The 13,641-nt window shown below is 39.8% G+C and overlaps 1 protein-coding gene across 1 annotated transcript; it reads left to right on the top strand.

The window, feature by feature from the left end:
* Positions 1-395: 395 nt before the first annotated feature.
* LOC131043731 (G-type lectin S-receptor-like serine/threonine-protein kinase At2g19130) lies at positions 396-13,241 on the top strand. The gene is made up of 2 exons (XM_057976961.2): positions 396-2,130; positions 11,886-13,241. Exons 1-2 carry the CDS (start codon positions 520-522, stop codon positions 12,699-12,701), a joined length of 2,427 nt encoding a protein of 808 aa, XP_057832944.2. The 5' UTR covers positions 396-519; the 3' UTR covers positions 12,702-13,241.
* The last annotated feature ends 400 nt before the right edge of the window (positions 13,242-13,641 follow it).

The raw sequence follows: 13,641 nt of genomic DNA, 5'->3' as shown, positions 1-13,641 counted from the left end.
TAACGTGGAGCTGAACCACGTGACTCCATTCTGAAATGGCCAATTCATAGTGCGAGCGCTGATTTTAAAAGATCTTTCACTATAGCTTAGGTTAAAACTTAGCAATGTGTCCTTTTCATCTGCTCCTTGGGCGGATCCAGTCGCTTCGGGTCAACAACAAGTGGGTCCCGATTCACTTTTCTCGGACCTGCGTCAAATCGGACGCCAGTATTTACGAGGGACAAATTGTCCACATTAAATGATTATTGTACGTGCAGGAAAGTATATCTAGCGGCAGAGGCTTCTTCCGGGAAAATTGGAAAGCTCCTATGCCGTTGGACTGTATGGTGATCTCTGTCGGTGCACAGAATGCAACAGGAGCTTCTGGAATAAGTAATATTCCATAAATGAATCCTGCCAAGAATGTCGCTGTCCGGAGGACAGCAAAGTCAAAAAGTCGAAATCTTTTCTCCAGACATGTGATTCGGATATTTAAAGTAGGCAGTCGCCAGGATTGAAACAAGACAAATCCGTTAGAGAATGGATTCCCCACTGAGCCAACTGTTTCACCTGCTCCCAGCTTTTTTGGCTGTAGCTGCTCTAAAGCTTTGTCATGGCGCAGATACGCTTTATGCTGGTGAATCTCTCACTGGAAACCAGACAAGAATATCAAATAATGGAACGTTTGAACTGGGTTTCTTCCAGCCACCGGGCTCAACCAAATGGTATATTGGCATCTGGGTTGCCCAGATTTCGGAACAGTCGGTCGTGTGGGTGGCCAACAGGGAGAACCCACTGGAGAACAATGCAGGCCTGTTCACTCTGACGAGGGCCGGGAATTTAGCCGTGTTTGATGAGGGCGGGGCCTGCGTCTGGTCGGGCCAAGGAACCGACAGAGGGTCAAGGGCGACACTACAGGAGAACGGCAACTTTGTGGTGCTCAATGGCAAGGGAAGCACAGTTTGGGAGAGCTCCCGGCAGCCGGGAAACACATTGCTGCCCGGGATGAAGATCATCAAAGGCCAAAAGCTAATTTCATGGAAGAGCACCTCTGACCCGGCGCCCGGGCCGTTCACGCTGGAGCTCGACCCGTCGGGACCCGGAAAGTTCGTTTTGCTATGGAAGGAGTCGATCCGGTACTGGGACAGCGGGGATTGGAATGGGCAGTTCTTCAGCAGATTGCCGGAAATGGCAACCAAGTATGTCTACGACTTCAGCTTCGTGAACAACCGGACGGATACTTTCTTTACTTATTCGCTGACGCCGGGCGTCCGGCTGCTGACCCGGTTCGTTCTTGACCAGGTTGGGGATGTCCGGCTTTATACCTGGATCAATGACAATAACTGGAACATGTTCTGGTCGCAGCCTCAAGACCAGTGCCAGATCTATGATTTTTGCGGGACTTACGGTATCTGCAGGCACAATGATAATATCCGGTTCTGTAACTGCCTTCAGGGCTTCGAGCCCAGGGACTCTGAGGCCTGGAACTCTCAGCATTGGTCCGGTGGGTGTGCGCGCAAAACGCCTCTGCATTGCAATGGTGAGAGCGCCGACGGGTTTCTGGAATTGCAAGGCGGGTCTTTACCCGAGCCGGGACGGGGAGATATTTCATTGGAGAACCGGACCCGGGAGGACTGCCAATCTGCTTGCAGGAGCAACTGTTCATGCGTAGCTTTCTCTTACACGGCGTCGAAATCATGTCGAATGTGGTCGGGGAATTTGCTTAACTTGTCTGACGATGTGGACGACGGGAAGAACTATTCTGTCTTCATTCGTTTAGCTGAGGCAGATTTGCCACAAAAGTTCAAAACCCATGGCCGGTCTCTGATCGAAACTTTGGTGGCGGTTAGCGGGTGCTTGGCTGTGATGGGAGTTGTTTTTTTGGTGGGGTTTTTGTGTTGGAGATCGGGTCCGGAGAAGTACAAGGACAATGTGCCCGGGTCGCTCAGAATGTTCACGTACAAAGAGCTGCAGATTGCGACCAGGAGTTTCTCTGAGAGATTGGGAGGCGGTGGGTTCGGATCTGTTTACAAAGGGGTGTTGCCGGATAAGACCCCTGTGGCGGTTAAAGCGCTGGAGGGCTCCAGCCAGGGTGAGAAGCAGTTTCGCATGGAAGTCAGTACCATTGGAACTATACAACACGTCAATCTGGTATGTGAATTTGTTTATTAGCATTTTTACTCAAAATTACAAAAAGTTATCCTGAAGCATTGGGTAGTGTAGTATAATCTTCATATAATATAAAATATTTGCATCCTTTCCCTTAGGTAGAGCTTAATTGTCTTTCCGAGTTGTAATTTTGAGGCTCGTTGAAGCAATACCGACCAAAAGTCACGATAATTCAAATCATGAGTCGCAGGGTTCAGTTCGACTACTGACTTTTCATATAGGTAAATGGCACAACGAACATATGATTAGTTTTAGAAAATGTTATATTTCATGCACAGCTTAAATTAGTATGGGGGGGTTTCGAAGATAATCATATGCTTGTCTTAATTTGAGTAGGTCGAATTTTTCTGAATGTTTTTTAATAAATATAATCATTCAAATGTTTGTCTTCATTTGAGTAGATTGCACAACCAAAACATGATTAGTTTTAGAAAATTTTATATTTCACGCACAGCTTAAATTAGTACGCATCATTCAAATGCTTGTCTTAATTTGAGTAGGTCGAATATTTTTCTTAATGTTTTTTTTTTAAGAAAGATAATCATTCAAATGCTTGTCTTGATTTGAATAGGTCGAATATTTTTCATAGTGCTGTTTAATATGTTACTTATAATTTAAATATTTGTTTTAATTTGAGTAGATAGATATTATTTTTTCTCTGTTTTATTATCTTTCAATTTATATTTTTTTCAATTTTTTAATATGCTTTGTTATAATTCAATGTTTGTCTTAATTTGAGTAAGTGAAATATTTTTCCAAAAAAATTAGATGCTTTATAATTTGATTTTCTAATGAAAGATGTAGTTTATTTTTTAGGTTTTGAAATTAAATATAGAAATAAAATTGAAAATTATATTTGTAAATAAATAAAAACAGAAAATTTATGTCATTTTGATACATTTATACTTAAATTCCTCTATCAACATGCCTATGTTCATTAGTATCACATGCAATATGAGCAAGTCTCTTCATGAGCCAATAAACTGCTCATTTGTACCACATGTAATATGAGCAAGTCTCTTCATGAGCCAATACAATGATCATTGTCCTAATGATTCCTTGTATGTGTAGCCTTCAAGTGCATCCACAACTAGTGACCAAATTCATGACCATCATGATTCCACAATAGTATGTCACTTATTAGTAAAAGTAGGACACGCAATCAACATTTCTAATCAAATTTTCACCTTACATCACCTTTGGTAACTATTAAGAATTTCAAGATGGCGTGAACTAGTTATTTTTTGAGACTTCATGTGTAGCATCTATATTTACTTTTGAGAAAATGATTTGTGAAACCTTTAATGTAATTTGTAATAACTTATTTTTTAAATATTTAATAGTATTATATAAAACTAACATTTATTTCTTAACATTCTTTTACAAAAGTGATAAAATTATTATTTTTAAATATATATTACTTATATTTTAGAATACAAAAAAAAAAATACTAACATCAATATTTAGTACATTTTTTTGGAATATTTCTTTCGATATTTTATTAAAAATTATTAATTTTTTAGGGATATTAGTTTTAATTTAGACATAGTTTTATTTCATAGTGCATAATTTTTTCTCTACATATTAAATTAACATTTTTGTTTGTTAAACAAGGATATCAATAAATAGTGTATATATATTTTTAAATTTTCTTCTCTATATTTTTTTTGTTGAAACAAGAATAATGGATAGAAAATTTTGAGAAAATTATGAGAAAGAAGGTTGGAAAGTCCATCCAAGCATCTTTGTTAGAAGGTATCCAAAGACCTTTATTTGAAGGTATCTTCAAGGGAAGCTCCTTTGGTTGACTAAAAAAAGAATTAAAAATCATATGGAAATACTATAGACTTTTGTTTCAATTTTATTTCAAAAATAATAGAAAAATGCCTTCATTTAAACTTGATTTTTTAATCGCCTTAAAAAAAAGTGTGTTAAATTTTTTCTCTCCATCCATGTAAATTTCTAATGTCCCATGCTTAGGACACACTATTGTGGGTCTAGTCATCAAATATTTGCTAACTCGACTTTGTCTCTACTTCTCTAACATAAGCAACACCTATCAAAAGAATAAAAGACTATTCAAGAGTTCTACCCATTTTGTGATTAAATAGCTAGTGAAAGAAGGGAACACTCCTCTAGTCGCTTGGTGGGTCTTCCTACTTCCATTGTAGCCCCATTAGATTTTAGAGTATATAAGAATCATTTTGATGAATAGGCCTTCTCTATTAGATAATAATATTAAAGTATATATTCACAAAAAAAAAGGCCAGGGATACAAGACCACCCCGTGAGAGTAACACGACAAGAAGATGGAGCAAAAAAACAAAGCTATTCATCAGAAAAATTCCTCAAGTAGCCAAACCAGTGGCAGTCGAGGGGGGATCTTGATCATCTTTCTTGCTCCATACATCAGCGGGGCCAGGAGTCGAGTCTAGCACAGACCATCCATTTTCTGGGATCTTTTTCTTCTTCTCCTTCCTCCCGCTTGGGAGGCAAAATAGCCAGAGCCAGACGAGGAAATTTAGAGGTGGTGGCAGCAGGCCACCTAGAACCATCATTGGCAACAAGAGCCAAAGTATTAGGAGCAGTAGAAGGCCGCCCTAAGGTAGAGCCATAACGTAAGGGAGAAGCCGAGCGGCACCTCCACGCATCATCTCCCCCACCATAGGAGCGGCGAGGAACCTAGGACCATGGGATCTGAGAGCATCGCGTAGAGGAGCTTCGGCCACGACAGTGACCATGGGGAAGAGTGCGGTTGGCAGAAATAGAATCCGATGGCACTCTAGCAACCGCTCAAGGGGCGTTGCCGCAATGCTGAAGGAGCTCCTATAAGTAGCCCACCTTAAGAGCCACTTTATCAGATTGTACTAGAATCTGCATTAATACATTATTACAAATGCAAGCTTTAGCATAGAGCGAGACATTAATATCCAAAGATTTGTGAGTAAAAATAACACCATTTCTATCTTTCCAAGAGTAAATAGGATCTCCATTATGAAAGCATGCCAAATCTGGGAAAACTTGAAGGGGATTCTAGGCGAATCGCCTAGAATGAGCCATATGCCAAGAAAAGGGCTTAGGTTGAAAAGGCCAAAAGAAATCATGGATCCAGCTCCAACACTATTGAGCTCTTCTACAAAACTAAAAAATATGCATAAAAGTTTCTGGATGACCACAAAAAGGGCACCGAGGATCAGGAACCCCCAAATGCTTAAGTCTAGAACCCAAAGGCAACCCTTGAAAAAGAACACACCAAGCAAAGTGTGCAATCTTGGGTTTAGTGGTGGTGGACCAAACAATAAGAAACCTGAGTCTCCAGGATTTCTGAGAAGACTGAAAACGTCACCGTTGGTTAAGAATATGGACCATAAGCAAATGGGGCATCAACTAGAGAACCCATTTTGGGTTTGTAGCTAGTGGAAGGAGTCCAAGGATACCACTTCCAATCCTTCCACCAAGGTTTGACAGGCTGAATGCCAAGCTTATGTAACAGATGTGAGGGTAAGGCCGAAACAAGAAGGTCATAAGTCTGTCAATCAGGTCGAGATAGATGAGACTAGACCTGGAGGTCATCCCATGACCGAAGACTCATAGAAACTCTGGGAAACAGGTCCCTAGGTGTTCAAATGTCACATTTGTGTAAATGCAGAGCACTAACAACCTGGATTTTGGCCAGCGGTAACCCTTGCACCTGAAAACGAGGTGACCACCATAGGTTGTGTTGATTCATGGAGATCCCATCATGAAAACCATCACTCACCCATCGAAGCCAAGGCTTAATAGCTTCCCAAGCATGCCAGATGATTTTATCAACAAAAGTAACCTAGATCTGAACTGGGTCTTTCATAAGGAGAAGGGTTTGAAAACCAATCCCCTTTCAAGTCGGCCTATTGGTAGGAAACTCCAAAGAAATGCAATGTCGAAGAAGGATTTTCCAAGCCTCATCATCAGATAAGGCTTCGATGATCCATTTAGCACACAAAAAAAGCCCTTGTTTCTGGGTAGAAATAGAGTCGAGCCCTCTGGACTCCTTGGGAAGGCAACAATACTCCCAAGCGTCTTTGTGAAAACCTTGATGGTCAAAACTAGAGGCCCAAAGAAAAGCCCGCAAAAGTCTTTGCCACTTCATGTAAGAGGCCTTGGAAGGAGCCCAACATGAAGAGTAATAGACATGAGTGGCACCAAAACCTTCGAACAAATTTGAAATTTGCTAGCTAGAGAGAGGCTTGGTTATCCAGTAGGTTATTTTTTTCTCAATCCTAGCTAAAATAGCATTCCAAAGATCCACATGCGAAGCTTCAAAGGCAAAAGGAATGCCCAGAAAGTGAAACTTTTTTCCGTGATGAAGCAATTTCCATCCATATTGAAGAATCTAAGGCAAGGTGGGAAGAAAAGACTACCTATAACATTGTGTCTAGTGCCATTGAATGGTCGATCTGGAAGCCAAACAAAAAGAGTTCAGACATTGAAGAGCAACCAAAACCTTATCTTCTTCCTCAATGAGAGTGAGAAAGGAGTAATCCACAAAATGGCCATTGACAAGTTGAGAAGGTGACTCAAGCATGGAGATTCCACGGACACATCCAACAGAGATGGTATTAGCAAGTAAGTACCCAAAACCCTTTGCTGCATAAACATATAAAGTAGGAGCCAAAGAATAGCCCTGGCGAATGGATCTGAAAAGACCAAAAGCCTCGGACTGACAGCCATTAATGGTGACATAGGTCGAGGCATCTCCGAATAACATCTGGACAAACTCAATGAATTTGGGGCCTAAGCTAAGAGCTTTGAGCATAGCCAAAATAAATGGCCACTCAATGCGATCATACGCTTTAGCGAAGTCAATCTTAAGGAAGATTGCCCATTGTTTGGAGCGTCGAACCCAGTCCATCCCTTCTCAAACAACAATAATATTATCCAGAATAAAACTGGACTTGATAAATCTAGTCTGTTCTAAATGAACAATCAAAGGCAAGAGATGAGAAATCCTGAGAGCCAAGGCTTTGGCAATGATCTTATACAAGACATTGAGCAAGGTAATAGGCCTCCAATTGCAAATGTCCTTCAAATCCCTGGCCTTAGGGATAAATTTGATGTTACCTCGATTAAGCATCTTTTCTAGGAAATGGGAATGAAAAAATTCAAGGTAGACCTTATGTAGGCCAGGACCAACACAAGGTCAAAGGGCTTTGTATAACTCACAATGTAAATCATCACACCCAGGGGCTTTATCATCTGCCATAGAAAAAATGACTTCCTTGAGATCATCAATGGTTAGCAAGAGATTACAAAAGGTCTGCTGAGACTCGGAAAGCCTTTTGGGAACAACAACTAAACAATCTTGCAAAGCTTGGGCTTTGGCTAGAGAGTTTCCCTACGCTATGAACATCTTCTCATAATGATGAAAAATGCTTGCAGAATAGCAGGCATCTTGGTGAGAACAACATGCCCCTCTTTGATTTTCTTAATCCCTACAGAGGTATCATGGGCACGCAAAGCGAGGAAAAATTCTTTGGAGGCCCTGTCACCCACCTTGAGCCAATGTAACCTGGCTTTAATTTGAGCTCCTCCGGCAAAGTAATTATCTGCAACTTGTTTCTAATGATGGATTTGGGCTAATCGAAGTTGTAGGTTAGAATCAAAAGGATTTGAGGTCAGAGCTTCTATGGAAGCACAAAGATCTTTGGTGGTTGCGTCATATGAGCGCCTGTAGGACATGGCAAGCTATCTACCATAAATGCTCAGAAACCTCACAGAGTGGTTAATAACATCATTTCACCATGCAATCTAACCAATGTGATGATGAGGCCTTGATTCCAAGTTCCAAACCCTTTGAATAGGGTCATCGTGGTCTAATGATGTAGGAGAGACGTATTGAGGTAGAACTGCGTCTTGGAAGGGCGCGACCTAGCTGGCTATCATTCGATGCTAAACTTTATGGGGAAGCGATCGGACACTGTCACATCAATGAGAGGAGTGATGAGCACATCTTGATCTTCAGAAAAAGAAAAAAAAGATTGCGCATTTACCATAGCACGATCAAGCCTTTTAAAGATTTTGTCTCAGCTAGCTTTGAAATTAGACCAAGTGTGCCAGACACCACCTAGACAGTGGTGGTTGGTGTTGGGGTCAAAAAGACCCAACTTAATATGCATATAGTACTAGGATTCCCTCTCGCCAATTGTCCATCGAAAAGGCAAAATTATGTCTTTATCGGTCGCCACATCAACTATATTGAAGTCACAACACATCACCCAAGTTGCAGGTGGTAGAGTATCAGCAATCGAGTGCCATAAGTGTGATCTATCAACCACATCTTTGGGAGCATAAACATTAACAATCCCAATGGAATGATTATCAATTGACAACAAAACCCATACAGTGTGCTACATGGTATCAAAATCGTGAGAAATAAACGCAAAAAGCCAACGAGGTGAAAGGAGAGTAACAACTCCACCTCGGCCAGCCTCATGCTAGGAAGCAAAAACTAGGCTATCCGGCCAAATAACACGGCATGCAGTAGTACTTGCATGAAACCAACAATTTTAACTTCCTAGAGGCAGAGAAGATCCAGGCCTAAAACACGTTGACGAACATCTCTAATAGAATACTTTCTGGTGAGGTCAGTGAAACCTCTAACATTTCATGAGATGTAATTCATGAAAAATCTTGCATGTCATCCTCGTCCCCAAGAGAAGTTATTGCGTAAAAAATCTGAACTGAGAACGGGAAGAGGATCCCCATCGAAAATAACTCTTCTTTTCTCTGAACCACCATCTGCTATCTCAGCACGTGCAGAAGGGCTGCGAGAGTGGCATAGAGAGTATGGACTAGAAATCACAGATGTAGCCTGAGGAGTGTGAATCCAAGGGGGTCGAGCGACACCCTCAGAAGAATCCTTCCCATGCTGACTAGGGTTTGAAACTGAAGTAGACAACGTAGAGACCACCAGGGTAGATGGTTCCTGCATAGGAGACTCCATCGACGACTGAGAACTTGATCGGACGGGTGGCTTTTGGGCAGAAGACACAGAGTTCTTGCCTTTGCGAACCACAGTGGTCCATTCATCCTTCTTAGCTCCCTCCACAGGTCGAGAGCCAGTCTCCTGAACAAAGGGTTTTATTTTCGGTACAGCCAAGGGACAATCCTTGATTTTGTGCTCCACCGACTGGCACCGATAGCAAGTGTTGGGAAGGTTCAAATAAAGCACCTTCTGGGTGAAGGTATTTCCACCCACTTGAATATCAATAGTTTCTTTTAGGTCACGGGAAAGGTCAACCTCAATGCAGACCCTTTTTTGAGGGCGAGCATTAAAAAACCGGTCTGGTTCAAGACAAATAAATTTGCTAATAGACTGAGTAATAGTTTGCATGAAAGGCCAACAAGGTAAAGGAAGACTTGGGAACTCAACCCAGACCGAGACTCGCAACTTTTTATCATCTAAGACAAAAAGTCTCGAGACCAACGCTGGAAAACCAGAAAGGAAGACCGAATGGTCCATGGTGTATGAGAGAGGATAGCCTCAACATGGGAAGGGTTCGAGAAGCAAAACAAAAAGAAACCCTTGGTCAGGCTTTCGATGCCATCAAGCTGGACTCCATGAGGAGACCAGGCTTTGGTGACCCAGTCATGAAGCATGCTTTCAGGAGGGATCCTACCAACAAAATAACTTATCAAAGTGCATTTTTCATGCCACTCACAGGCATTATCAAAATATTGAATAGGAAGCACAATATCAGGCGATGACATACCTCGTGAAACACTTTCAAAACAAATTTGCAAGGGCGTTTATTCTGAGGCGCCATGAGGGTCTGTCGCAGCAACTCCAGCACCAACATCAATTGTTGGGCTAAAGTTGGCAAGAGCCATAATAAACTCTAGAATCCCCCAGTAAATGCGGTCTGGAAAAAGCAGTACACAATCTCAAACCCTAGCAAAGCTCATTTCTCAAACTCTATCAGATCATATAAGAATCTTCAAGAAAGCAATATTTCTCTTTCAATGAAGAAGCAACAAGATGCACAAATGATTTTTTCTTCGATTTCTTCTTTAAAATGGTCAAACTTTTTACATTAAAACACTACACAAATATTTTATTTCAAAGCACACTATTAGTAGTACTAGAAGAAGAAGAATTTGTAGGATCATCTTGATAATCATACCAAGAAAACTTCTGATGTTTTGAGAACCTAAGATTTTTTTATTGTTTTGGAAGCAACAACATAAGTTTCTTTAAACACAAAATATTTTTTTCTTTACTAGTTGACATTCATGTTGAGTGAGCAATTCACAAATTGAATCAAATGCCACTCTATTAAATTTGTCAATGAGTTGTAACATTTCCAAGAAGTTTGTATAGTTGAAAGTAAGTCTAATGAAAATAATAGAGATCAACATATTGTCATCATTTTGAACACCTATATTATTGTATTCGTGGTTTACATTTTCATTCTAGAGATGTATTCTATAACATCTTCATCATCATTGTGTTTAGTGTTTAACAACTACATTAATATATCAATTTTCTTATATATAGGTTGTTTGTTATATATATTTTCAGCATCTTCCAAATTTTCCATGCTTTAGATTTAATAACCTCTATGTAGATATGACTTGTAAATATTACAATAATTTAAACAATGATAAATTTCCTATTCTTTCATTTATTAAGGTATCTAATCTTTTTATCTATCTGAATTTTTTTACCCACTGATACTATTACATATCAAGCTCTGAAATCAAATATAGAAATAAAGTTGAGAATCATATATAAAAATTAGAAAACACAAAATTATATATTTTTAGGTATTGAATATTAATTATATTTTTCAATGATCTTTATATAGACCTTTATACAATCACTTTTTTAATAAGAGCCAACTATTAATTACCTAACACAAATGATAAATTATTAAACCCGCAATATTATAAAATAACTACAAATTAACACTTCTAAGAGTATCAAAATAGCTTCTTTTTTTTTCATGATAGCAATCTCTTGAAATGTTTGTCTTTTTTCTAATTTTTATTTAGAAAGACAGTCATACTATACGCTTTATATATAGAAGAAAAAAACCTTTGTCTTATCAAACTTTTAGAACATCAATCTTCTTTCTATTTTCTATTTAGAACAACAATCATACCATATGCATTAATGTATAGAAAAAAAAAACTTATCAATCTCTTAAAACATTTATCTTCTTTCTATAAAAGAAGAAAACTCTTACATCAGAAGACTAAAAATAGCCTATATGACTGACATATTGAAGTAGTTTAGTTGGTCCTTTCATATTGCCAGCTCTATAAGGTCATGTGTATAGAAAGAAGAAAACTCTTACGTCATAAGACTATAAATAACCTATATGACAGACATAATGAAGTAGTTAGTCGGTCCTTTCTTATTGCCAGCTCTATAAGCTCGTGTGTATGAAAACTTAGTTTTACTTACTGGAAAGTGGCCTGTCGATTCATCAAATTCAGATTGTATACACTTCAAAACTCTGATTTCATCTGCCCCTATAACCTCCACAAATAACTACTTTTAAACCATTTCCATGTGCTTGTTTTCTTTTTTTATACGCTTTTGCCTTGCTATGTAAATTGCACAATGAAGTTGTACAACGTTCATTCCCTGCATTCTCCTTGTTTGCAACCCAATGTTCAAACTCAAAAGCTTCTTGCTTAATCTATTTGTGCGAGCTCTAAGTTTACCTCTAATCCGAAGAGTGGTCTGACAGGTAAGGCTCCGAGGCTTCTGCACAGAGGGTTCAAATAGAATGCTGGTGTACGACTACATGCCAAACGGCTCCCTCAACTCTCTCCTCTTCCCCAAGCCTAAAACGCAGCAAAAAGTCCTCGAGTGGAACACCCGGTTCGAGATCGCCCTTGGAACCGCCAGGGGCATCCTTTACTTGCACGAGAAGTGCCGCGACTGCATCATCCACTGTGACATCAAGCCCGAGAACATCCTCCTCGACGCCGAATTAATCCCCAAGGTCGCCGACTTCGGTCTCGCCAAGCTCGTCGGCCACGACTTCACCCATGTTTTAACCACCATGAGGGGAACGAGAGGCTACCTCGCTCCCGAGTGGATCTCCGGCACGCCCATAACTGCCAAGGCGGACGTCTACAGCTTCGGGATGACACTGCTCGAAATAATCTCAGGGCGCAGGAATCTGGACTTCAGCGCACCTTCCAGCAAACTGTTTTATCCGACGTGGGCGGGCAGTCAGATGAAATTGGGGAACATGACGGATCTGCTGGATGTAAAGCTCAATAGCAATGCTGACATGGAGCAGCTGAGAAGGGCGGCTCTGGTGGGTGGGTGGTGCATTCAGGATGACGAGGATGCCAGGCCCACCATGGCCCATGTTGTCAACGTGCTCGAAGGGATAGTCGATATTGTGGATATACCACCCATTCCAAGATCTCTCCAGTTGCTCATGGAGCAGGGTGAGGGAGGAGGAGCAGCCCACTGCGATTTTCTCTTCTCTGAGAAAGCCTTAATGATGAAGAAACATCTCTATAAGGAAACACCCACCAATGCCGTCTGATTGGAAAGTTTTCTAAATTCCTCTTTCTTCCTTGGATCAGAAGATCACAATTACTAGTGATTACAGGTATGCTTGCTATGAAACGGAGGAGGAGAACTAGATTTGTTAGTAGGGATCTTTTTTGTGTGCTGTAGTGGGAATCTCTTTACAAAATTTGTCATGTTGGTAGGGATCAATCTTCTATTTTGTTGGGCGAGATGTTTGGATGCCTTGAATTACTTGTGCGTAGCGTGTTTTGTTTTGAAACTGATATGTGCTTACATTTAGTTTAAATCGGTGGGACCGAATCGCCATCGTCTACTGAAAAAAAATCACTAGCATAGAAGTTGGCACTGATACATGGTGCTCTGAAAACAGTGTTGCTTTTTGCACAATCCTTGTGCATTAATCTCTTTCAGGCAGTAGCTGATTCACTTCACCGCCACGCTCACCTTCATGCTAGCACGGTCAGGGAAATTATTATTTAAACAACTACAGTAATGTTTCCGATAATAATTCTAAATCTGTAAATGAAAACGATATGGCTAGCCATTTTTTATCCACTACTCTAATTACACAATCTTTTGTAGATTGAATTATTTTTCTCCTTTTTCAATTAAAAATTCTGTTGGTGAAGGAAAGATCATTTCTAAGAATGGGCTGTTGACTAAGTTTCTTTAATGGATTTTGAAAGGATTATATTAATGTTGTTTTTCATATGTTGATTGGATAAGAATATTCTTCAAATATCTATCATTGAATGTTGCTTTTCATTTCATTGTCTCATACGTGTATTCATATATTCAATGATTAGAGAAGAGTATTCTTCAAATAATTTAAAGTTAGTATGAATTTCAGTGTTAGTTTATGATCTTTTTGAGTGTGTTTAAGGATATAATGAATTTATTAATAATTATGTTATAAAATTTTAGTCTTTGTGTTTTCAAATATTTATTTTCTT

This window comes from Cryptomeria japonica, chromosome 6 (genome assembly GCF_030272615.1).
Source record: "Cryptomeria japonica chromosome 6, Sugi_1.0, whole genome shotgun sequence".
Lineage (NCBI taxonomy): Eukaryota > Viridiplantae > Streptophyta > Pinopsida > Cupressales > Cupressaceae > Cryptomeria > Cryptomeria japonica.
This window is presented reverse-complemented; position numbering and strand designations above follow the sequence as displayed.